The following is a 27,170-nucleotide window of genomic DNA, read 5'->3' as shown; positions in this document are numbered from 1 at the left end:
ACCTGATAGGTCCTGCTCCCAGCCTACTCTACTGGACATCTTGGCATTTTCTTGTGCGAGGCTGACATCTGTTGGACAAATAACACCTGAGCAAAGCTTTGCATTTTAGAGTAAATTAGGTTATTGGCAAAGTAACCTAGCTGTGGAGCATATACTCCACATTTTCTATTTTAATTTGATAAGCCTACCGGTTAATTTCCTTTTCAAGTTTATACACTGTGGCTGAGTCTGAATGAGCTGTAGCAAGAAAGCTTACCCTCAGTGCGTCTTTAATATATGAAGATATTAAAACAGAGAGAATGATTAAAGCAGAGAGAATGAGAGAGAAGAGCAGGGGGAGGGTCAGAGGGAGATGGAGAAGCAGACTTCCCACTGAGCAGGGAGACTGACATGGGGGCTTGATCCCGGGAACTCTGGGATCATGATCTGAGCCCAAAGCAGATGCTTAACCACCTGAGCCACCCATGTGTCCCTAAAGTAGTTATTCTTCACCCTCATGGTGCACTGGAGTCAATGTGATGGACATTTATAAGATGGCACAACAACCCTCCCATTCCACATGGCTTTTTGCATTGTGACCTTGCCACTCCTGTTAAAACTTAGTCTGTTTTCCTTCCCTTTGAATCTCGGTTGGCCTTGTGACTTGTTTTAAATTTTTTTTTTAAATTTTATTTATTTCTTTGACAGAGACAGATCACAAGTAGGCAGAGAGGCAGGCAGAGAGAGGAGGAAGGAGGCTCCCCACTGAGCAGAGAGCCCGATGCGGGACTCGATTCCAGGACCCTGAGATCATGACCTGAGCTGAAGGCAGAGGCTTTAACCCACTGAGCCACCCAGGTGCCCTTGTGACTTGACTTAACCAGTAATGTGGTTGGGGGACATTGTGAAACTTGCAACACATCCCTAAAAGGAAGCATTGCAATTTCAGTTTTTGCTGAACATCCGCGTGAAACAAGCCAGACTGCCAAGGAATGACACGGCATACGGAGAGAGCGCCCCCTGCCTGTCAACACCAACATTCTAGATATAAGAGGGAACCCATTTTGACCTTTTGGTAGAGGCCAGCCAAATAGCCAAAAACAGCTACATAAGAGAACCCAGGTTAGAAGAGCAGAAGAACCGTCTGGTAAACCCACAAATAGTGACAAAAAATAAATAACTTTTTCTTTAAACCATTGCATTTTGGGTAGTTTGCTATGCAGCAGTAGGAAAGTTTTAAGAGAAGAAGAAACGATGATGCCCAAATCCAAACCTCAGAGATTTGCATTTAAGTCTATTGAAAATAGCAATTAAAAAATCTTGTAGGATTGAGAATCACTGATCTAAATATTTTATGCCCATGAATACCTTTTCTAAAATCAGCAGTAGCTATGTTATATTACCTTCACACCCTCCCTGTAATATATTGAATCGCTACATAAATGCCTAGTTCATATGTATACACACACACACACATATATATATATATAATTATATACACATATATGTATATAATTATTCTCCTATTAATAAGATAAAATTAAAGTCAAGTGATTTTTGCAAGATCATGGAGAATTATATAGGGTCGGTCATTTGACTCCATAGCCTAAACTTACCTAGCTGTATATGATGTATTGCTGCCTTCTGATATTTACTTCTTTTGTGAGTAATTACTGTATACATATAATTTATATACCTGGGGAAGAAAGTAATGAGTAAGAGAGAAAGAAGAGTGACTATGGCCCTAAAGTCACAGAGAATGAAAATTAAGAGTTATAAGTATAAAGGTCTTTGTGATTCTGGACAAGTAACACTGCAAATTTAGGGTATTGACCAAAAATAACTATTGGGCCAGGAGGTGCAGTAAATTAAGGAATTTGAAATGGAGAGAACTCTAAGCAAGACTCATTGATTTTATTCAAGAAGGATATCAATTTCTACTACCTTAGAAAAATCATTTAATTAATTAATTAATTAATTAATTCCTGATACCATCTTCTCTCTGGTACTAGGGAGTAGGTGCCTCATTTATCCTTGGTTTAAATAACAGATTTTTTTTTTTTTTGCCAAAACATTCAAGATCCCAGCAGAACTAAGAGCCAGTGGGGAGAGGTGTCAGATGGCAGGTGGCCATAGGGGAGAGGCTGAGTATACTTGAGAGACTCGGCTTCTTCTCTTGTCACAGGAGCGCAGTAGTGAGGAAGGCAGGAGTTGAGATGCAGCTCTGTGTCCAATGACAGGTGACACATATACAAACAATATTGCAAATCATCATAGCTTCTCTTTTGGCAAGGATCTGAGAGCTTTCCCAAGAGAGGTCAGCTCTTGATAGCGGTACTGTCTAGAGTCCCAGACAAGAGGAGTCTTGAGTTTTTGAGAGTCCACAGGATGAAGAGTTGGTGGACCAAAAGGATGTACCCACCTCATCCTGCACTGCCCCTTCTAGAACATGCTCTGGTTCCATAGGATACCTGGATATACTGTTCAGAGGCCCCCAAGTCTGCTCCAGGGAATTGTACTGGTTTTGCCTGGTGTCTGTTGTCTTAAAGGTCACCCTCTCTACTAGTGTATGCATGCCCAGGAACAAGTGATGACCAACAGATGGCTATTTGTGTGGGTAGAGGTTATGTGGTTTTTGGATCTGTAGGCCAGGTGCTCACACATCTATGTGTGAAATCCCTTAAGGTCTAGGATAGATCTGGGCATGGGAAGAGAAGGGGATATTCCTGAGCTGGGGAGTGGCTCTGCCCACACTGCCATGTTCTAGCACAGAAGTCCTAAGAATCTGAGAATATTAACTTTGAACCTGGACCTCCAGGTATTTATGGTTACAAATTTACTAAGGTAGAAGAGAGCATATTTTATTTACTAGTGTTTAGCTTAGTGTATAACTAGCCTCTATGTGTATTCTAGTGCAGGTCCCACAAATGATAGAGCCAGGTGTGCTTGATGAGGAACTTCAGTGAAGATCAGATCAGATGAGGAATTAGAAAAGCCTGAAAACCTGGATGATCTTAAGAAATTAAGCCTATTTATCTTTCTTCTTCTCTATTAACTGGTTCCCAAAGTTTTTGGAATGTAATTCAAGAGTTGGTATATCTGGTGAGGACAGGGAGCCTGGATTCCCTTTACTGAAAGGAAAGAATCCAGAACCTTTCTCTGCCAGCCTCTCTCTTGCCCCCAACTCACTTGCCTCCTCCAAGTCAAAAGTGTCCTGTAGCTGCTGGGTTAGAGACTGGTGCCATGCTGGTTGCTCTCGGCTCTGCTGCATGATGGACAGGTCCAATGACTTAACTCTCCTGCTCATGGGATTCTTCTGAAACAAGCTCTTTTTTGCTCTGCTCTTTCTTCTCCAGAAAGTCTCATCCTTGGCCAAATGGACTTCCTTATTGGTGGCCTGTAGACCCCATGGCTCTCTTTTTACCTGTGCAGGGTCTGTGCTCCGCTGTAAGGGCAGAGAATGCATGCAAGGGGTTGCCTCTGGTTTAGGATCCAGAATTTGTGATGGTGCTTGCATTGTGGACATTCCCTGCTGTGTTTCCTCTCTGGGGCAAAGAGCACATGGTCCGGAAAATGTGGGTAGCTTTGTATCCCTGATGAGTGGTACCGGATCTTCCTCTGAGCCTGGCTCAAATCCAGGGTCTTGCTGGAAGACCATCTTTTCTCCTCTCACTCTGTCCATTACTTCCCACACCACTTGGTCCAGACTGTTCCTTTTGGGGATATTATGGGGTGGTGACAGCCGATCTCGGGGGCTTGTATACAGGCACATCTTGGAGATGGCTTTCCGGAGGCGGTCTCTGGGTGACTGAGGTTCAGGTTCTGGAGCCAGAATCCTGATGGATGGCACATCAGTTGGATTGTAATTCCAGAACATGTGGGATGGTGTGAACTTTTGGACAGGTGTCTTAGACACATAGGAGTAGAGACAGAAGAAGGCATCAGCAGTGACAGCCAGTGTTTGCACCTGCTTAAACCTGCCTGGACACAAGGGTTGAAGATGGTGAATCTGGGGGTCATCAGCAAATTATCTCTTGTATCTCTTCCTTCAAAGCCTTCTTAAAGCTCAAAATTCAGAAGGAAGATGCCATTTTCCCTACCAGCGTTTTTCCCATTTTGATTTCTCATACTCAGGATCCCCTTTGTTGACTTTCTTGACTTCTTGACTCCCCATCTGAATAGATATTTTCCTTCAGTCCAAAAATTAATTCTATATGGGATGGGGAAGTTTTCTATATCTTGATTTCACATATCCTTTCTGCTGTCAGTATGTTCTAAACAATGGCTTCAATTACTGTTTGCTTTAGATGACAAACATGACCAAAATAAAGGACAAAACCAATCTCATTTTCTTAGACAATAACAAAACTTCAGGGTTTTAGAATGCTTCAGAGTATAAACAAATTGGAATAATGACAATTACTAGCCAATAGACTAGGGTAGAGAACTTTTGATACCATTTTTTAAAAAGTAAATATTATGCCCAACGTGGGGCTCACATTTATGACTTTATCATTCTGTTAGACATTGCTTCACAAAGTGTGGTCATAGCCCAGAAGCATTGGCACTAGTTGGGAGCTTGTTATAAATGTAGAATCTCAGACTGTATCTCAAGCATTTTAACAATACCTTTTGGTAATTCATATGGACATCCATGTTTGAAAAACATTTTGATAAGCCACACATCTCTTAAACTGTAGGCTTCCAAAAGGTTTAAGAATTGTGTACCTCTTGCCTAGTCCATTTTTCCAGAATTTAACACCTAATTATGTGCATAGTACATAAAATAAATTCAATCAATTATATTCTAATAGTGTGCATAAGAATCATCTAAGGTTGTGAAGATACTCTAACTCAAAATCTTTGTTGCAACAGGTAGAGCTCAGGAGCATGGTTTTACCAAGCTTATTTTAAGTTGAATCTGATGCAAAGAATCTGAAACAATACTGTCAGAAATGCAATCATATTGGGGGTGTAGCAGAATATAATTTGAAACATATTCTAATATATATAATCAAACAGAGTCTTTTATGCCTCATCCAGGTAGAGAAACCCTCTCATATCTTTCCTTAATATGAAATCAGAACAACTTAAATAATTGTTTCCCTGGATGTGTTCTAAAGATTATACATAAGAATCCCATGTGCTTGTTTAAAATAAATACTCCTGAGCCTTTCCCTCTATGGAAAAAAAAAACCTATGAATTTGAATGTTTTATAAAGTCCCTGGACAATTTAACATATCTACCTTTGAGAACTTTGAGATTATTACTCTAAAAGGAAATGATTTTAATGCAGTGGCTGTAAAAAGGGAACATTCTACTGTTGCAACCGAAAATAAAAACAAGGACTCTGAAAAACAATCTGAAGGGTTTGAAGAGGTGGGGGTGGGTGGGAGGTTGGGGGAACCAGGTGGTGGGTATTAGAGAGGACACGGATTGCATGGAGCACTGGGTGTGGTACAAAAACAATGAATACTGTTATGCTGAAAATAAATAAAAAAATGATAAAAAAAACAAGGATAAGACTTAAAGACACTGTTCTCATTTGATTCAGCTGAAGGAGAGAAAGCCTAAGAAAGCAGTAGTGATATGAGGTCTCTTGATGACTATTTCTTTAAGAGGAATAAGCAGACATCAAAGTTCTCCATCTTCACTGAAAAGGAGGCCGAGAAATAGACACAGAAGACAAAGGGTGGAGTGAAGCTGACTGAGAAAAAGCGGGATCTGGAGCCACTGATCCCTTTTGTGAATGGCAGAGAAGTAGAACAGATCCATGGGAACACTCACTGGCCAGCATGAGGCAAGGGTCCTCCATCTCTATCCTCTGCACTTGGGCCTTCAGGAAAAGCTGGAAATCAATGCCTCTGGCCTGAGAGGGGGTGGTGAAAAATCGGGCAGGAATCCGCGAAGTGTCCTTGTGGTCCTCTTGGGCAAAGCCCAGACTGAAGAGGACATCCTCTGCATCTTCTTGCACCTTGTCCAGAATCTCAGAGACGCTGAAAAGAAGGAGTTTGGTAAATAGGGTCAACTTTGAGTTACACGGTCATCCAGAGTATTTAATAAATGTGTTAGGAGACTGAGCTACCTTTCCGATCATTTCTCTACCTTCCATCCTGACTTTGAGAAAAACTTTCACTTCTGCGAACATACATTTTCTGTATGAAACATGGAATTACAATCCAGCCTTGGTTTAAAAATTGGATTAGATGCTATCACAGTACTTGATTTTTTAAAAGATTTTATTTATTTATTTGAGGGAGGGAGAGAGACAGAGCAAGTGAGAGCATGAGCGGGGGGGGGGGGGGGGTAGTGGGAGAGCGAAAGGCAAATACCCTGGCGAGCAGGGAGTGGGTCACGGGGCTTGATCCAAGGACCCTGGCCTGAGCCAGAGGCAGACGATTAACCAACTGAGCCACTCAGGCAGTACTTTAAACACCATGATAGATGAATGAAAATGTGCTATGAGAAGGATTTAAAAAATCAAAAGCATACTAGAGTTCAAGAAATCTTGTGGTTATGTTATTAATCAATCCTTTCCCACCTGCACACACTATGGTTTGGCTGGCTTTTGCCTAGAGCTTTGCAGCTTGCTCCCCAGCTTCACCTCATGGCTGTGTGGGACAATGAGGCAGGAAGTATGTAAGAAACACAAAACTCTATTGTTACCCTGAGGGTAAAAAATATCCAATGCAGGTATGTTCAAAACATGATTTTGAGAGGTAGACCCTTTTGTAGCACTATTTTCAGGACAGAAGCCCTGTATTACAGAAGATCAAGTTCTCTATCTCTTGGAACGGCACTCACATGTACCTACATCCAAATCTGTGTGCCACCAAGCTGGGTGACATGAGAGCTCAGTAACTACCCATTCTACAGACATAAGTCATCGGGATGACAAGGATAAGACATATAGTCAGTAATACCGTAATAACATGGTATGTGACAGATGGTGACTGCCTTCACCGTGGTGAGCACAGCATAATGTATACAATTGTTGAATCACTATGTTGTACACCCAAAATGACTATAGCTTTGTATGTCAAGTGTACTTCGATAAAAACGTGCAGATATCAGAGTCTTATCTCCAGAGATTCTGACATAATTGAAGTGGGGTCTGGCCAGGGCTGTAGCTCAGTAAAGACAAATCACTACCGATAGTTCCATGGCTAATAAATCCAAGGACCGGTTCTCAGATTCAAACTTTGACACCAAATTCCAAATACTTTTTATTATACCACATTAGTTTTCATCACTTTCTATCTTTTTAAAAGTTCTTTGTGTATGTCTTTTGTTCACTCTTTTTGACTGTTGAGCTCCTGGGGGCAAGCACTTTGCTTCGTCTTCTCTAATTCCACGTAGTTATGCCTGGCCGGCATTGGGGGATAGGAGATTGCCCGAGTGAATTAATATTTTACTGTTTCATTCAATCAACCAACCAATCAATACCTTCATTAATTGTTGATTGAGCACTTACTATAAGTCCAGGGACTGTGATGATGACCCTCATGCTATACCTCCTGTGGTACAAGGTCACCTTTATTTTACAGAGCATCCAGATCTGAGCAGTAGATTCCTCCACATGCCTCAGTGTTCTTGAAGTAAATATGGCCATATTTTTCAAGTATGTGAGTGCATAAAACCTCCAGTAAGGTATCCCCCAAAAAATGGACCAGGTTCTTGGTTCCATTCTCTTGGGCCTCTCCTCTTTCCCACCCTTACACCCCTGCCAGACCCAATACCTACCTTGAACTAGTCTTGTTGGTGCCACCAGTCATGCTGCTGGAGGCCAAGCTGCAGCCAAGATCAAGGAGTTGGCAGGGCCGGACTGGGTCCAGGAAACTCCTGCAGGGATCAGAGTTGATGTCACTGTAAGCTTGTAAGCAGTCTGCATCCTGGATCCAAGACATGTTCTGCTGGGCATATTTACTCCCTGCTGGGTACCTTCTATCGTCTACTGGGAAAGCTCAGTCTAGGGCCTCATTCCTGGTTGGGAAATCTCACTCTCTTGTGACTCTTGGACGCTTTATTTTTCATCTCTTTGTCTCTGCCAACTACACCAGTTCAGTAGCTCCTGAAGAAGACATCATTCAGTCTGGGGGAACCTAACACTTACCTGGAGAAGACCCTGCCTTCGGTGGCCAATAGTGTGGCTGCACAAGGAACAGAAAGGCAAAGAGAAAGTTAGAAAGGAAAATGAAAATCACCTAAGCTGCCTCTCTGTAAGTAACACTCAGTCCCCTTCACTCCCCTCTGCCACTACTACAGGCTAGTTGAGCCCCATGAACTCTGCTCTTTGTGGGGTATCTAAAGTTCATCAAACATAGACCAGGAAGGGGGGCAGATATGGCAGGGAGGAAGTGGTCCAGAGCATCTGAATTATATACCATGACTGGTGTTGAGGCAAGAGTTTCTCTGTTCTGAGGAAGAGAACATCATTCAGCCCTTCAGGCTAGTGTTCCTGCCTCACATCATGAGTTTCCACAGGTCTCAGGAGACACTGGTAGGTTGCCACATCTCCATCCATTATTCAAGTTCTTCTCTCCTTCAGTGTGATCTCCTACTTATACCCACTGTTCAGGCTGCTTTGGGTTTCCTATACAGAAAACAGTTTTAAAGATGTCTGGGCAGCCAACGTTATGGTGATTTTATATGTTGTCCTCCCAGGGGACAGATGAGAGCCCTAATGATGGACTGGTAGATGTCATGTCAGGCTGGTGAAGAAGTATTTCTGGGCACATGAAGCTTAATGAGTTTTAATATTAGTTCATAATGAGACTGCTCTTTCCCCACAGGTAAGACCCCAGGGAATAGGTTGTTTCTTTCTATAGCTATTCCCTTTCAATCTACCCTGAATTCATCTCTTATATATCCCCTTCCTTGATTCCAACATCAGCGGGCTGTGCCACTTACCCTCTGCTCCTAGAGTCAAGTCATCTTCAAAGCTGGTTCCGTGGCTGAGGCACCCTGTTAAATAAAGCAAAAGTCAGAGAAAATAGGCCTGCGTGTGCGCGCACACACAAACACACACACACACACACACCACACACACACCTGTACATATGAACATCTGTAACCACGTAATCATGTCATACATCACATTTGCAAAATTTCCCCCAGCTCTACATATACTACCTCAGAAGTCACATTCATATTTTGATTTAGAAAGACATAAACAAAAAAAGAAAGACATAAACAAGCACCTGTAATTAACCTGTCCCCTATATCATATAGTCATGTATACAATCCTCTGTCAGATAGTGAGCACATGGGAGCGTGTACTCACACACATCTTATAAAACTCTTTTCCCATAGCAGTGGTTGTTAGCTGAGCAACCACTGACGGCAGATAATCTTTAGTGCTAGTTGTTAGTCTGTCAGCTCTGAGCCAACATTTACTCCCTCGTTTGGATCTCCTGGATTGCCTTGTGACCACCAATAGACAGGAAATTAAAGCTCAGCCAGCATTCTTATGCCTCCATATGCAAGTGCATGTGTATAAACATACACACACACAAACACACACACACACACACACACACACACACACACACACACACACACACAGCCATGTTACTATCCTGGTAGAAGAACAGCAGGAGAACGAACAGAGCCTGTACTCACCATTGTAGCTTGACTGTCCTGTTTCCTCAAAAAACCCTTCTTCAGAGTATCTGAGGACCAAAAACAATCTTATAGGTTGAAATCATACATTTTCCAAGGAACTTTCCCTCAAATGTGTCCCATTAGTTCTCATAATTTCCTAATGAGATTAAGCAGTATTTAATTGCTTTTAGGTTGAAGCAAACTAAGAGTAGTCCCTTGACAAGTTCTCCAAAGTGGCCAGGGGAAGTGGGACTAGAGATCGTTGGATTTTGCGCCGCACCGTACTGTCTTTGTGTATGTGTGTACGTGCTGTAGAGTGGGCTGCCATTGCACTGACTGCACTGTCCACAGTTAGCGTGGTGAGCAACAAGTCTGCACATGCTTGGTAAAATAGGAAAGACTGAATATAGAAGCAAAACCAGAGAGATACATTTATAAAAAGCAGAGGGTTGGGGGCTATCAGAGATACATATACTGATATTTTTCAACTTCTAGGAGGTCAGCTTAGCTCCCCACACCTTCTTCCTTTTCTCTGAGCCAGGTTCATATCTCTCAGGAAGCTGCAGAAACTGCATCTTGGTTACAGATTTTAATTTTACATTTTAAGATAGGGTCTTATCAAACTTCTACCATCTCCACAAGAGGAACAGACAGAAATCAGCATACACGGTGGCGAGAAACAACTCAGTTTTACAGACAAGGAAGAATTCTGTGTGTAAAGCAGGTGAGTGAAGCAGTCTATGAAAAGTGGTGAACTGGGACCACAGCGCCTGGCTTGCATTCCTGCTTCCTGGCTGCTGTTCCGTTCTCAAATACCCAACAGGGGGACTTGGATGCTTATCTGTGGTCATTATCTAAGTCTGCTTCAAGGACTGAAAAGTTCTGAAAGTTTTTAAAAGGGAAGTTGCACATGATGCTTTGGATGTAATCTCAGTATATAATCACTCAATGAAATGTTTAATAATAAAAATGATTTTACTAATTGAACATCTGTAGATCAAGCTGTGTTTTTTACAAAATAAATCATTGCATGTGTACACATCTTTTATAGATGCTTTCCTTTCAATAGTGAAAAATCAACTACATTTTCCAAAATCTGAATTTTTATGTCTTCATTAAAAAAAAACTATACATCAAGGTATATTATAAAATGTGTAACAAGGGGCATCTGGGTGGCTCAGTGGGTTAAAAACTCTGCCTTTGGCTCAGGTCATGATCCTAGGGTCCTGGGATCGAGCCCCGCATCCGGCTCTCTGCTTAGCAGGGAGCCTGCTTCACCCCCCTCCTGCCTGCCTCTCTGCCTACTTGTGATCTCTGTCTGTCAAATAAATAAATAAAATCTTAAAAAAAAAATAAAATGTGTAACAACATCCAAGCTAATTAAGAGTGAGTAACTCTAGGGGCACCTGAATGGCTCAGTTGCTGGGTGTCTGCCTTTGGCTTGGGTCATGATTCCAGGGTCCTGGGATTGAGCACCACATCAGGCTCCCTGCTCAGCAGGAAGCCTGCATCTCCCTCTCTCACTGCCCCCTCTCATTTGTGCTCCCTCTCTTCCTGTGTCTCTCTTTGTCAAATAAATAAGTAAATAAAATCTTAAAAAAAAGAATGAATAGTTCTAATAATATAACTAGAACTACATATATGTGCTTCTTTTCCTAACAGATAATTATATAAAAATGTATTTTAAGATCATATCACAAACATAAATGTTAGTCTATATACCATTAAAAATATCAGTATAAATTTATTTTAATATTACTCCAAAAACCCCATAACTTATATAGTCAACTACTAGAATACTGAGATTTACTCTTGTATTTAATGCTTGGGCTGCAGCTACACATTAATGCAAGTGCCAAAGCTGACTGTTATTATGACTACAACTGAAACACACTAGGATTCCACTGTTTACACTCAATAGAAATACCTATGTCTGTTCACGAAAAGAAATAATATTCATTATAACCCAGAGTTGGGAGACACCAAATCTGTATTGTGAAATGGATAAATTGTATGATAAATATACATTTTACTGCTTCACAACAATAAAAAAGAATGACCTGTCGCTGCATGCAGAAATGTAGACGAGCACCACAAACATCATGCTGAATAAAAGAAACAGACAGGAAACACTGCATATTGAAAGAGGTACTAACTTCCAGTTATAAAATAAGTAAGTCACGGAGATGAAAAGTACAGCATCAGGCATATAGTCAATAATATTATAAAAATTTTGTATGGTGACAGTGACTACACCCATCATGGTGAGCATTTCATGACATATACAATTGTTGAATCACTATATTGTACAACTGAAACTAATATAATATTGTAGTCAAGTATATTTCAGTAAAAAATTAAAATTAAAAAATACAAGGGCACATATTGTATGATTCTATTTATACTAGGTTTAAAAAGTGCAAAAGTTTTCTATGATGTTATTAGTCAGGTTATGGGTTACCCTTGGAAGCAGGGTAATGAATGGAAGGAGACCTTCCAGAAGGAGACTTCTGGAATGCTGGTAATGCTCTGCTTCATATTTTATGGCTGTTTGGTATTCTCTTGAAGAAAATTCATGGGAATCTATATTTAATACTTGTTTATTTTTCAGTAAGTATTTTATTTTTCAATATAACTTACATGGCTATTATTTTAACAGGTATAACTGACATACAAAGATCTGTACATATTAAATGTATACTTAAGAGGACATATTCAAACACCCATGATGCCATTATCAGTTAAGGTAACAGACATATCCAACATCTTTCAGAACTTCCTTGCTTCCCTTTGACCTTTTTTTCCCCCTGAGGTAAGAACATTTAACATGAGAGCTACCCTCAATAGATTTTGAAGTGCACAGTACTGCACTGTTAACCATGGGCACCAAGTTGTACAGATCTCCAGAACTAATTCACCCAGCATAGCTGAAACTTATACCTGTTGATTTGTACCACAGCTATATTAAAAAGAAAAACGCTATTGATACGTATGCTACACTTCAATAAAATTTACATTAAAAATACCACTGATAGGGGTGCCTGGGTGACTTAGCTGGTTAAGTGTCTGACTCTTGATTTTGGCTAAGGTCATGATCTCAGGGTTGTGTGATAGAGCCCTGCTTCCAGCTCTGTGCTCCGCAAGGAGTTTGCTTGAGATTCTCTCTCTCCCTATGCCCCTCCCCCCACTCATGTTCTCTCTTTTAAATACATAAATTAATCTTTTAAAAAATAAAGGAAAGCTTTCTTCTGAAATAAAAAAAAAACACCTCTGGTAAAATTTCTGGTTTGTCCATACAAAACTCAGTACTATTCACTAGATACAAGTTTCTGTTCAGTGTTCCTCGTACATTTCTCTTCTCTAGTTGTGCCCTGGTAGGCATGTACATATTCTCTGTATGAAGACCAGTCCAGGATGAGCCTTGGGACAGTAGGCTGTGTGTGTGGAATCTACCACAGAAGTACAGATAGGCACCTGGATCTACTAATCAAACTGAAGTTGATTTAAAAAGTCATGGCCATCACCCAAGTCCCAGGCCTTTCATGGATTATTATTGAGGACATAAAATTGATGACTAGGGACTAGATCTCAGCTGCTCCTCTCTCTCCATCTTCCACTGAAAGAGCCCTTAGCATCATTTCAAGTCTGAAATATAAGAGCCAATGTACCACTCCTCCTGTATACCCAATTCATAAGCAAAAGTAGGAAGGAAGATCAGATTTTGAGAAGGATGTGACTATTTTTAGCTTCTTCCAGCAATTTCTATAGACTTTGCTTGTAGAGAGTTAAGCTAAAGTTGACGCAGATGATTTTGGAGCTCCTAACCCTACCTCCAATGATTCACAAGAAACACACTCATGTCTTGGAACACCCCCTCCCCCACCCCCGAGAGCTTTAAGTTGAGGAAGCAAAAGGATAGGCAGAGTTCGTAAAAATATACATGATCCTGACCTGCAGCAGAATGGTCTGCCGCTAGATTCAATACACTGATGCTCAATCACCCAGGAAGTTGGTGGTCTTTCTTGGAGAGCTCGTCAGAAAACAAAACTGTCTTCCTATCAGAGGATGTCTGTTTGACATTAGAAAGAAAACAGAAACTATACAGTCTTGAAGTAAAATTTGAAAAACGCCTTGCAGGCACCTGTCAACAGAGCGGACAGATGTCCAGTGAATGTAGGCTCCTTGTTCATCTTCCTTCTTCTGTGGTCTCAACAGCCTAAGAGCGGAACACTGTGTGACACAGAATGGCATATCTGCAATGCCATTTCCCCCTCTTCTTCATCATCTATTATCACAATCCAGTGTTTTGTCGCTATTGTCAACCATCATCAGCCTTTAATTTTTCTAATTTTCCCATATAGCTAAGAAATATTACATATATATTAGAGAAGGTTAAAAAATAGAGAAAATTGGAAATATTTTATGAACCTAAATCCCCCCTGCAGAGACAAATATGTGTTAAGAGACTTTCCTGTGGGCTTTTCAAAGTGTAAATATTGACATTTTTTCAACACATAAAAAGGGAAAGAAAATGTGACCGACACCCTTGCACTTGCCACCTTGTTTTCACACAGGTAAACATTTTGTCATTTTCATTTCTGATCTCTGTTAAAAAATATAAATATAATATTAAAATATAACTAAAGTTTCATTTTACTCCCATTCCTTCTTACTTTTTTCCTTCCCAGAGGTAACCACTGTCCTAGAGTTGGTGTGTATCATTTCTGGACATACTTTTCTGAGAAATAATGAGATTTAGACAGACAGGTGTTAAGTCTATAGACAGAGCTGTTTTAAAGTAGCAGAAAGTCTCTTCTTTATAAACCTCACCGCTCACATTTTACTACAGGGCAGAGAACACTTGTGCACATATTATCTCATTTAAATCTCACAAGAAACTTTGAGACATTATTATTCTAAATCTCCACCTTATAGGCAAGGTGTCTGAGCTAGGAGTTTGGTTGTTTTCTGACAGGTGCTCACACAGTTTGCAGGAGTGTAGGCTCAACTCTGAGCCTTTTGATTCACCAGACCACTTTTTCAGTACATGTTTTGGTTTAGGGATTATCTCTGTGGAATATAAGTGGGGAAGGGTAATCTCTGGAGTTTAGAATCTTGTATTCCTGTGAATTTATTCTTTTCAGCTAGAATGTAGTATGTTTGAAGTCAAGGAGCATATTTTAAACTCCTTGGTCCCCTTCTAAGCCATTTAGACAATCAGACATCAGCAAATGCTCTGTCATTAGTGATGTAAACTGACTCAGGAGTAATTAATGACATAAAGGCATTCACTGAGTTGACTGGTTCTCCTGTAGATACCAGGTAAGGCATTCCAAATCCTAGGACAGTTGTGACACACTAGAATGTGCAAACGTTCCTGTTTCTACCATCCCTTCACTTCCTGAGCTTTGAGGACCCTTCACAGACTGTGAAGACAAGAATTGTGAGCCAGGTCAGGACAATAAGGGCAGTATGTTTTGCAAACCCACAAAAACACAGAATAAATCCTTTCGGGCATTACTTTCTGGGGCAGAGTTGAAATGAACAACCTTAGATAATTTGGTACTATTTATTTCCTACCAAATAAGCAAGGATGGGTTTATTTATGTGTTAATGGACGAGTTCAGATTAAAGGCTATATAAAGTTTGAAACATTCCTGGAGGGGAAAAAAGGAGCAGGCAGGAGTTATAAATTCTCAGAATTATCACATAGATGATCAGACTTATATAAGGCGTAGAAGCTTTCCCTCTGTGTCTGGGTAGACTGAGCCTAAAATGGTACTGATGGGGTGTGGGGCCTCATATTTTAGTGTTTCTGAGGAGGGAGACACTGCATTTTGTCTTGAAGTACCTGCTCCTGTTCTTCACCACTTTGAATAACCAGGATAAACCCTTAGCCCATCGTCCTGTGTTCTGTAGTAGAAATAAATGCAGTGATGAATTCCTGTGCTCATAAGAACAATGAGGTTTCTAACTCCTCTTTTGTTACACGGTGTAAGATTCCAGTCTGAGGGAGAAGTGATGGAATAGGGATCTACCACTCAGCCCAGACAGTCCCCATACATTTCCATCATTCTGGGCTTTAGACCACATCCAGCCTGGATTTCCAGACCTCCACCTTAACTTCGTCTCAGCTCGGAGTTAACTTCATTTACAGCCCAGGCCCAGTTACTGGTAACACTTACCCAAACCTGTACAGTCTGCTCCCCCCCCCCCCCCCCCCCCCAGCATTTCAACCTCACTCCTGATCTTTAGGCCCAAATCAAACCTGTTTCCCGTCTCTTAGTTCCGAAGAGTCAGTACCAGTAAGCATCTCCACATGTGCCGCATTTACTGCCAGGGCCTCCCAGGACTTACCCGCAATCCTGCAACCAGTCTTCAATCTTGTTGATTGGATTTCCTGGAAATATCAGAGGTCAGAGCACCGTAAGAGCTGAGGGAGGTCAGACTTCCTCCCTGCAACCCATCTCCTTCTGCAAGTGTATCCTTTGTGAGCCACGTCATAAGACTCTTCCCCCCATAAAACTTTTCTTTAAGATATGACAGGAATACATCCATGTATAAAAATAGTGGGTGCTTCTTCTCTCTCTCTCTGCCTCCCGCCTCCTTCCTCCTAGAACCTGGAAAATGCCCAGGATGACAGGCCCACGGCTCCCTTCTCTCCAGGGTTTGGGAACAGGGTGGATCCTTCTCCTTAAAATAAAATAAAAAATAAATAATAGGGAAAAAAGTAACAACAACAAAAAAAATCATAAACTTGTGTTTGTGCTTTTGTTTTTTGCCAGATGGGTTTATTTATATGAGGGTTTTTTGTTTTTGTTTTTAACGTTAATGTTTGTAGTCTCATTCGAACCTCAAAGAAGCTCTGAGAGGCGTGGAGGAAAAGAAAAGTCCTACTCAGACTTCAGGTACCACCACTTCCATCAGACAAATATGTCTTTGTGATGTAAGTGACTTGCCAAAAGTCACACAACTTGCTCACAGCAGAGTGGTAAAGAGTCCAGGCATCCAAACTGAGTGTCATTTTGTTGCCCAGACAAAATAAAAATACCCCAAGGCATTCAGGAGAACCCTGATCTCAGGCCCTTACAGAGAGCTTCTGGGGATGATGCAAAAATGTATTTTATTTTTCCTTATATTATGCCTTTCTCTCCCAAAATTATATATTTTGCGTTTCTTTACTCTTCCTTTAAATGCATTAAACCCATCAAAATGAGGCTCCTTGAAGACCCAGCCTCAGCAAGGGACCCCCCTGAGGACACTCGGCAGACCTATGCCTGCTTGCATGTTTTCCCTGGCACGAGACCATGGGCAAGTCTGTTTGTTGTCTAATTGCCTCTTACCTTCCTGGAAAACATCGTCCAGGTTGGAAGGTTCTGGATCTGAGACATCTTGCAGGGCAGCTGCAGCCTCCTCCTCCAAGACCTGGGTCTGCCAGTGGCGGCTCTGCTGGAGCCAGGCCCGCCGTTTCTCCCAGGAGGTGGTGCTCAACACAGAGCCCTCCATCGCCCTGGCTCAGACTTTAGGGCCTCCCGCTCCAGGAATGCTGCTCGGAGAGCTGAAATACAGTGATAACTCCCTCATGTGCTATTCAGAAACTACTCCAGGGCTGCCCCCACATCTTCCCAGCAATGCACAGAGGAGCATGACCCCTCTGCCCTTTCAAGAAGGGTGGGGGGAGTTGTCCAGCCCTTCCTCTGTCTTCGCCCCTCATACTTCCCCCACAAACGCTCTGACATATATCAGGGCAAGTATTTCAAATCAACAAATTTTGGAACTTCAAACATCTTATGATTTAAGAGACATTGAGAAAGCTCTTCTAACTTAAAGAATTGCTACTTCTCACGATGGCTAGCATACTGTCTTAGAAAACAGTTTTCTTCAATCCTTAAGAATGTTGTCTCTCAGACTCTTCCACTAAAATTAGAGTATCTTTAAATTGACAATTGATAAAGTCCACGCTATTTGGTCTTCATAAAGATAAATGAAGAATTTCCAGATCTCAAACGTTAAGACAAAATTTCCAAGGTGCCACAGCCAGGATGTCACTCCAACTAGAATCATTCTAAGTCTGTTGTTTGTTTCCCCCACTCTTTTACATATTAGGGGGTCCACATAAGATTTCTCTTGGGAAAAAAAATCCCATAACACAAACAAACAGGCAGAGATGTTGCCTTGTACAATGAGCTGTCACGACCTGCAGAGTCATTCCTTTCTAATTTGTCAACGTGGACTTCTCCACAGCTAGTAAACTCCTCAGTTCATTTATACATTTATATTTCATTTAACACTGCCTGCTCAACATCTCTGTGTCTTCCAAAAGATATGTTCTGATGACACAAGCCACTTATTGAAAGAGGAAGAAAGAGGGGAAGAATCTTGCCTGAATGAATAGAGATTAAAAAGCCTTGAGGCTAATGCACATAAATCAGCGGATGCTCAATCCTCCTGCCTCTCCCCCGCCTGCCACACTCAACCCACTGGACACAGAGAAGTCTGACCAGGGCTCTTCACGACTCATCACTCTGCTCTCTGGAGCTGCCTTCCACAGCCCCATCCTCATAGCTGTGCTCTTAATTGTTGGAGTAAGGGAAAGCAGGAGGAAAAAAAATATGAGTTCAGGTTTCCAGAGACTCCTATTCTTCAAAGACTTCAATACAAATTCATTAGGGAGGCATGCAACCATGGAGGCCCTAACATAGCCATTTTTGGAAGGACCATCCTGATCCTAAAGTGCCTTCCTAGGGCAATAAAATTGTTTTGGATGCCTCTGTTTGCGACAGACAAAACATACCCAGAGAAGAATGATGATGCATAGTTACTGTGGTTAGACCTAAATTCTTTCACTTCGGTCCTGCCCATTCCCTAGTATTTTCCAACGAGAGACAGTTAACCTGAGATGTTGTCAACCCTGAGCACCTGGCTCTTTGTCCACTGCCTGGGCCTTTGAACAGCAATTAAATGAGTAAATTCAGCTTGTGACGCAGGGAAACCACAAAGAGGGGAGCACAGAGAAAACTTGTCCTTTAGTCATAGTTCTTGTGGGGTGATAAAAGAAAGGATGAAACTAGAAGAACTTAGGAAATCTAAAATGTCTTGATCAGGGTTTATTTACCTCATTCTGCACCTTTAAAATATTGAATAGGTTGATGTCAGTTGGTCCAGAGAAGAAAACGTCAAAGGCTGACTTGACTACTGTCTTTAATTCCCAGAGTAAGTGGACCTCATTTAAATCACAAGAATTCTCAGAATTCTTCAGCTCACAAAGAAGAATTTTTTGGTAATGAGGGGAATTTGAAAGGAAGACAGGAGGGCAGGAAGAAAGGAGGGAAGAAGAAAGGAGGGAATGAAGGAAGAAAAGAAGGAGGAGGGAAGGAAGGAAAGAAAGAAAGGAGGAAAGAAGGAAGATGTGACTCCCGCTTTTCACTCTGCCACTTGCTAGTGGTATAACCTTGGAAAATTCAATCCCTTTCTCTGGTCTCAGTTTCTCAACTGGGACATTATGCCCTAAAATTTGATGCTTCTGGTACTGTAAACTTCTGGATGTGCCGTTTTATAGCTGAACCCCCATAACGCTTAGTGCAGTGCCAGAATCTTGCTAGTTGAGATGGTAGATAGAGACCTCTACTTGGGTTTCGACATCCTCTGTGATACGAATCTATTCTACATTCATCTCACATGTTTGAAAATACATCGGACACATATAGGCTAATTTCTCTTTTGCCCCCTGAAAATGCTTATCTCATTTTATTTTATTTTATTTTATTTTTGCTTATCTCATTTTAAACCTTATGTTCTTGTCATGTTCTTTTCCCTCTCTATTTTCCTGTCCCTCGGCCTTTGACGCACTGCACTTGCAAAGCCCAGTTCTTAGTGAACCTTCTTCATGAAGTCAGACCTGGCTTCTACAGCCTATGGAAACAGAATCCTCAATGCTGAAGAATTCCAAAGAAGGGTTTATAAATAAATGACTATTATGGTTATGGCAACAAAAAGCCTGGATGAGTTAAGGACTCAACCGCCCACTGAGAATGACAGGCATTTTCTGAGCAATGTGGGTGAGAATGGAATAATTTCTTCCCTTGGGAAAGCAACATGGTTTCAAGCCTGAAAGAAAAGATGCAAGGCACATCTAAGCTAATCTCAGCTGTGGCAGACTGGACATGGACCCAGGGAATTGAACACGTTCATTTCCCCCCAATATCTGCTGCAGAGACATGTTTATGGTGTTATATGGGAACAAGATGAACACAGTGATATTATGAGGGAGGGAGGGATAGAACTGTCTGGCTAGAGATCACAGGAGGAAGCTGTGTTGCTGAGAGATAAGAAACTGGGTATTCTTTGTGGGAATCTGGAGGAAGCGGCAAATGATATCAGACAAGCACATCAGCAGTGACAGCATTAGAAAGAATTGCAGGCTGGATGCTTGCAGATGGCAACTTTGTAATTGAGAGAAGGGACTGGACATAGTTCCTTCAAGACGAGTCATACAAATACATACACCTAGATGTATAAGACAGTTGGGAGCCGTGAAAAGAGTAGTGACTAGGAATCAGGGTAGACATGGGCGTTCTTTCAACCTTTTGGTCCAGCTCATTGACTCCTGACAAGTCAGTTAGGTTTCCTCCTCGGACAGCAGTTTCATCCTCTTGAAAATGAATTGGTGGGAGTCAATGTACAAATCTGCTTTCAATACCAATGCATTTGAATTTATTCTAGTTGAGTTTGAAATATCTGTATGGATAATACCTGTAAAAGAAAATGCTTTTGCATGGTTTTCCCCAGAAGCGTTAGGAAATGGTCCTGTGGCCTCTGGTGTTAACTTCCCATTTGGCAGATTCCCTTCCCCGGTGACACTGATTTATGACGTGCCTGCACTCGCAACTTCCACGGACTCAGGAAAGCAGTGAGTCTTGAACTGGGGAAGCCCAAAAGGGGCCCAAAGGAGTGTAATTCTGTTAGGCATTGCTCACTGAGCTCCAGCACTGTTTGAACATTTCTGCTACTTTTTCTTTAGCTGATGCTAAAGAAAGTTTCATCGCTCCCCGCTCTACCCACACAAGTTCTATCTGTACTTTGAAGGCCTATCCAGTCATCTCTTCTCTTCCCCACCTCTAGCAAATAACACATATGCCCACACCTTATGCTGCAAGAGAGAAGAGGTCACCCATCTCATTGTCATGCCCCCTTCTTTGTAACCCTTCCCCCAAGCCCCATCTCAGGATCCAGCAGGGTAGCTATTGCAGGAGAGGCTCGGCAAATGCTGTACCTACAGAGGAGCAAGAATCATACTGATGCTGAATAACTAACCTCATTAGTACATGCCATGGGACAGGGGCTCCCGACTCCATAGGTCACAAATCCTAATGTATATGTATTTTTATGCCTTGTGGTGAAGAGCAGAGAGTCTTGGGGCATAGTCATGCTGATCTTTTATTGATGGAACACAGGAGCCACACCAAATTTTATAAAGCTTAAACTATCAAATTCTTCTTTATTTAAAAAATATTTTCCTACAATTTTCCATTCGAACTTTCCACTTCTTAGTCAGAAGTTCCCTCTGGAATCTGAGGACCATTTTCGTGATACTGGTTTATTGTATTCAATCTATTTGTATTTGGTATTTTATTTAATCTAACTCCTGTGAGGAAGGAAGTCCTAGCCTGCTGTTATTTTTTCTCTGATGTTCCTACTAACTGTCTGCTCCTCAGACCAAAAAATTCCACACTGATTCTATTGCTATTTGCCTGAGTCACTCTTTAAAAGCCGTATTTTCCCTTTTGCTCTCATTTTTAGCCCCTTGTCCTTTCCTCTTTTCTACTTCTCTCTAGAGGCTTGCTCCCTTAATATTTCTCCACAATCTGGCCAATGTTCTGGAATCTGACTACAACAAATAGAGCAGGAGGGAATTCTTTTTGTTTCGAGTATGTTATAGCTCAAAGCAAAGTTTTTCAGCTGACAGGATCGAAATTAGACAAAAGAAGAGGGCACATATTGCATGGAGCACTGCATGTGGTGCATAAACAATGAATCTTGGAACACTGAAAAAAAATAAAATTAAGATGTTAAAAAAATAAAAAAAAGAAGATTCAGGAGTTAAGAGCTTTGAAAAGAGTATCTTCTAACAAAAATTGTCAGCAGAAGTAGCAAGTGTAGTAGCAGGAGGAAACATTTATGGGTCTGTCATTATTATGCACTGCGTACACCATATACATTCAGTCTGTGTTCTAAGGGATGTAGTCAGAGATTCCCCATATAGTAACATGTGCCAAAGTGATAGGTGCTAAAATTACTGGGATGTACAGAGTACCTTATATTTATCCATAAAACCTTCTTGTAAACTATCTCACTTAATCCTGACAATCACCTTTGAGCTAACTATTGCTATGTGAAGCTCAGGGACATATGTGACTTATTCACGGTCATATAATTAGGATCTTATAATGTTGAGAATTAAACTTGGGTTGGTCTGATTCTAGTTATATGATCTTTCCATTAATTATAGAATAAGAAAATAAACTAATATCTCTACCCAAGTATCAGTGGTACACGTAATTTGGGATAAAAGAAAGGAGAAACTATTTCAGTGAAATCTGCATTTCACATGCTACAGAAACTCTCCACTTTAGAGCCTCATATAGAAGAGACAGCATGAAATTAATTCATGCTCGGCTTTGTGTCAAACTTAGTGAAGGAAATGTTGCTTTTTTTGGTTATTAGCATAGTTTTCCTTCCTAACTCCCGACTAGGTTACGAAGCAATTTTGCTTTTGTCAGGCTCACCTGTCAGTTCAGCAGCAGGTCCAACAAGGTTCCAGTTGAGAGGAAAAAGTCTGCCTGGGATTCCACATTGCTTTCGGATTGCTGTGCCATTCAGAACATTTAAGGATGGTTATAGAGTAACACAGACCAATCCGAGTTGACACCAGTCACAGTCCCGTAGCTGGGTCCTGCAAGTATATGGCATTGAGTTTCTGGCATTGGTCTGGGGAACCTTGTGGGGAGAGCTGGGATAGTCAAGTTGGTCATGGGCACTCACTGGACTTGGGGCAATTGATATTTATCATAAATTGGCATGGAAATATTTTAACAATCATTATGGGTCTACCAATTTGTACCTGCCAAATTCAGCTCTGCTTACAGGTGTCTCATGGAGATATTTTTAAGGGGCCCAGTGAAGATGGCCAACTCTCGGGGAGGAAAAGAGAGGGCCTGTAAAGAAAGAGCAAGGGCCTTGGGATCAGAGTTCGCTTTGTTTAAAATCACAGTTCTATCTACTTACTGTATGTGTGTCCTTGCTAAAATCATCTGTCCCCTCTAAACCTAAGTTACTTTGTATATAAAACAGGTAACACACAACTTGTTGGGCTCCTGGGGGCTAATATCAGGTAATGGATATTAGGTACCTGATATATAAAGGAAGTGCTGATTAAATGATAACAGTTATTATTATTAATCTTCCCTCAGTCTAAAACATTCACCAAAGTCAGAACACTTTCAGGAATAAGAAAGAAGAAAGAGTGAGCAGTGGCATACAACAGTGGGTATCAAATCCAGATGGCTGATGAGCAGAGAGAAAACATAAACAGTAAGTAGTTCCTTCCTTCTTACTTCATGCCCAAAGGGATCTGAGAGATCATCTAATCCTGGTCAATCATTTTGAAAAAGAGAAAGGGTTGGGAGAGAGAAAGTGAGAAAAGAGAGAGAGAGAGAGAGGGAGAAGGGGAGGCTTATCTGAAATCACATAAATATTAAGGTTATAAATGGGACTGAAACACGCAAGATCTGAGCCCCAGGTCTATGCTTTTTCCTTTACATCACACCACCTTCCTCATGCCACTCTGGTTTCCACTCCGGCTGGGCCTCCTCCCAGGAACACATATCAGACAGACTTCTCTTCTTTTCTTTCCATATTGTGCCTATGCCCAAACAGGGCCTGTAAACTGGGACTGAGAGTGAAAACAAGCGTGGGAGGAGATAAGAAGGAAACAGAGTTTCCATGATGGGGCCCACAAGACCTTCTGCATCTTATCCATATTTACAGCCAAGATATGCACATATCACCATGCTTGCAAAGGGCTGGGAAATCCCAGGACAGCCATTTTGCTGTAGATAGGACAACCTCCATTTCAGGCCAGGGTGACAGCACCCCATTCGACACACACCCCCAACCTGCAATATGGTCTCACATTCCTGCATAGATAGGAAATATATTCCTAATTTCTAGTTCTCTTCCATGTCACTGCAGTTGGGAAGATCTTCAGAACAAAAACTCCCCTGAGTGTAGCATCTGAGTGTTCTGAGACTCCTATGATCTAAAGCAGCAGTTCAATCTATTTCAGGGAAAAAGGGAGATGTTATTTGATAAATAATATAAAGAAAAATTTCAATGAATGAATATAACTATTTTACCCTCCTCTCTTACCGTCTTTCTCCCATAAATAATTTCAGCTGAATAAATACTGAAAAGTGACCATCTAAAACCTATTTCTCTCTCCTTCCTTTCCTTCCCTATGCCCAGCTCCACAGTGTGAATGAGTTTTATGGAAGGCTTATAAAGTACCAGGGAAACATTAAAGTTATACATTTGGAAAAGAGTAATCCTGTGCTCTCAGTGCTGTGAGACACTAATTTTTTTCACCTGGATGGGCTACAAAGACAGCAAGATGAAGAAACCTCCGTTTACCTGTCTTGGTTTGCAGATGACTTGGTCTGGAGACAGGAGTGAGGGTGAGTGGATTTCTTAGTTCTGTGAATCCATGTCTTCAATTCTTTGGTCCTGTTTCTATGGGAATGGAGCTCTTTCTCTCATGTGCTCATTTTAATTCTCCTCTCTTTTTCTTTCACAATGATCTATACCCCTTCTTCTCAGAATCTGTGTTTAGGCCTTTCTGTATTGGGATTGGGTGTGGGGAGGGTAAAAAGTACCATGGGTACTGGGATACCCACTTTACTTTTGTCCTTTAGGTGGAAAGCAGAATAGTTGCCAATTATCAAGTGACAATCACTGTTGGATCTTTTCCCCTTACTGTAGCCCAGGGTGGACCCATGAGTCATGATTTAAGCTGGGACCAAACTTCCTCTCCATTCTCTATTAGAATATGAGTCATTCTCTATTAGAAACCCTGAACTAAAAATGACTGTGTTGACTCCCAGGGCCACTATGTAATGCTTAATCGCAGGGTTTCATCTCCCTTTCAGGGACCAGGGGAGTTATGGGGAACAGCTATCAGTAGGGCTGTAAAGAGTTTCTAAACTCCCTGGAGTGCCCGTGAATAAGAAATCATTTGTTAGATCTCTTTCTATCCCTCTTGTTCTATCTTCTCCTTGTTCTTTCTGATAATAATCTAGTAGAGATACATGATAAACTCGGCCTACTCTCCTCCTAGTAATGCTTCCTGTTACAGGAGACTCATACCAGATTTTCAGCTCCGATCCCTCAAGCCTAAGAACTGTTAACCTGTAGCTTGGACACACAAGCTGAAAGCCTCCAACCTCCAATCTGCTAACCTCAGCACCTGCCACATACTGTCTAAGAAGTCCCCTTGCCTAGACAGGGAGACATTTGTGATAGAGTCACTGGTATTTATAAATCCTCATGATCTTTATCAAACCATTTCTGGGGGCTCTTTTATCTTGTTGCTGTTCTGTGTTGGGGACCTGTCCCTTCTCCACCCAGTGGAAAGCTCAGTTGCACAGCAGGGGCCTGGGAAAGCCCCAGTGTGGAGGATCTTTCCATTCCTCTACCTTCCCCAAAAGTCACGTAGGTGGTGACATTCTCAGCCCGGCTGCCACTAAGACAAAGGATGTTGGAGGAACACAGATCCTTCCCCACCTGAGATGATGTAAATCATGAAGTGGTCAATGTAACCTATATCCATCTCTGAGATGTACAGCCTGAGAAACAACCCCCACATGTGCTTGTCCCTCTTGAGCCTTCCGGTTAAATTGGCCTGGCCCTGTCCAATTGTCCAATGAGACTTCTCCCTCATATCTACTCCCAACATATCTTTCTGTAGCTTATCTCCTCGTCAGCTTTCTACTGCAGCTTCGGAGGAGAGTAGGTACAAAGCAGCACTGATTTAGGCAAGGTATTCCCACTAGTTCACAGTTAGGAGCACTAGAATGGGACCTGCAGTGAAGTGAGAAACTTTACTCCTTGAGAAAAACTTTCAAAGTTAGAATCGGTTTGAAATTACAGGACAAGGGAGTATATAGCAAGACACACGGAGGAACGTCCCACATGAGAAAAGTGAAACATTCCTAAATAGTAATTCAGACCATCAAAAGAACCCATGTTTTGTGACCCTATATAGGGTACCTCTCCTGTAGTAGGCAGAAGGAAAAAAAAAGTAAAGGGTCCTTTTTGCTCTGAGAGACACAGTGATGAATTTTTTAAGACTGAAGTCAGGGATGTGGAAGATTTTCTCCTATTTTTTTCCCTTTTCTTGGCAACCTGATTTCTCTCCTGTTTTCTCCTCTCTCCCAGCACCATCCCAAATCAGTATAGTCTTAAAATTGAGGTGGAAATTATACTCACCTGTCCGCAGGTAGGGAGCAAAGTTTGAGGCAGAACGGTTAGCGAAGCCGGGCGAAGCCCTTCCCAGGTATCGGGATCTGAGTGAGGAAAGTGACAGAGTATCATTTTGCATGTTGTACCTTTCTCTCTGTCCTCATTAAACTTCTGTTGCCAGCTCAGAAAGGGGAAGCGGAAGTGAGAACACACACACTCACACACACACATGCATAGTCTCCACCTCCTACACCAGCCACATCCTTTGCCCTAGCTCAGGAGACTGAAGAACAAAAGATCTGAAGTCACTGAGCTCACCACGAAAGAGCCCTTCCTGTCAGAGGGCTGCCTTAGTCTTTGTAAAATGAAAGGTCTTTTCCTATTAAGGGAAAGGTACCTCCCATTTAACAATGCATGTGTAGGAGTCTTCCTACAATGTTACTGGAATCTCTGTGTGATAAAGCTTTCTGTCCCCAGGAGGAGGGGTGTCTAAAAGTTAACTCACATTTGTCTCAGACAAAATGCTCGCAGCCCTATCACACACTTGAGACAGTTCTGAGCAAAATGGATGAGTTTGCATACCTCTTTCACACTCTGGTAAATTCTACAGAAGTTTGTTTTTAAATATGCATGACATCGTGGACAAGTTCTTTTGGGGTTGACTTATTAGCCCTTTTAAAAAAAATGTTTAAACCACTTTAAATTCTTTCTCTCTCTATTTCTCTCTCTCTCTTTCCTTCTTTCTCTTTCTCTCTTCTCCTTTTCTTTCTTTCTAAATAAATGACTGCTTTCCCAAGGAACTTTTAAAGCTGAATTTTAAAAAACTCTGTCACAACCTGGAGATGTCTCCAGTTTATTGAGTTTCAGTTCCAAGAAGTTTTTTTAAACTCTGAAAAATTTTCCTCAACCCTCAATCACTGTCACTCCTGGCTAACATTTAGCATTGGTGATCAGCTGTCTCCCCACTTCTCCAACACCTGCCATACAATGAAAACAACTAAACCAGTGGAGCTCTTTAAAATTCTTTTTAGCCCTAAGTTTCTGAAATGCAATATTTTCCTTAACAGTTGGG

General features: G+C 41.5%; 1 protein-coding gene and 1 long non-coding RNA gene across 6 annotated transcripts; one reads left to right on the top strand and one right to left on the bottom strand.

Moving 5' to 3' along the window:
• Positions 1-2,922: 2,922 nt before the first annotated feature.
• TESPA1 (thymocyte expressed, positive selection associated 1) lies at positions 2,923-26,305 on the bottom strand. Of its 5 annotated transcripts, none has more exons than XM_032876556.1 (10): positions 26,126-26,304; positions 22,369-22,535; positions 16,927-17,141; positions 15,941-15,983; positions 9,602-9,651; positions 8,891-8,944; positions 8,094-8,130; positions 7,724-7,822; positions 5,768-5,976; positions 2,923-3,960 (listed from the first exon to the last, which is right to left on the bottom strand). In XM_032876556.1, the coding sequence occupies exons 3-10, from the start codon at positions 17,087-17,089 to the stop codon at positions 3,008-3,010; spliced, it is 1,608 nt and encodes a 535-aa protein (XP_032732447.1). In that variant the 5' UTR covers positions 17,090-17,141; positions 22,369-22,535; positions 26,126-26,304; the 3' UTR covers positions 2,923-3,007. The 5 variants fall into 5 exon arrangements, with proteins under 5 accessions (XP_032732447.1, XP_032732448.1, XP_032732449.1 ...); XM_032876557.1 differs by having other exon boundaries at positions 22,369-22,449; XM_032876558.1 differs by lacking the exon at positions 22,369-22,535 and having other exon boundaries at positions 26,126-26,305.
• Positions 7,651-10,209, top strand: LOC116878818. Its single transcript, XR_004384886.1, has 3 exons — positions 7,651-7,660; positions 7,838-7,842; positions 10,125-10,209. It is a non-coding gene; the product is annotated as an uncharacterized LOC116878818 (long non-coding RNA).
• Positions 26,306-27,170: the final 865 nt, after the last annotated feature.

This window comes from Lontra canadensis, unplaced genomic scaffold (assembly GCF_010015895.1).
Source record: "Lontra canadensis isolate GAN:19392208 unplaced genomic scaffold, GSC_riverotter_1.0 scaffold59, whole genome shotgun sequence".
Taxonomy (NCBI): domain Eukaryota; kingdom Metazoa; phylum Chordata; class Mammalia; order Carnivora; family Mustelidae; genus Lontra; species Lontra canadensis.
This window is presented reverse-complemented; position numbering and strand designations above follow the sequence as displayed.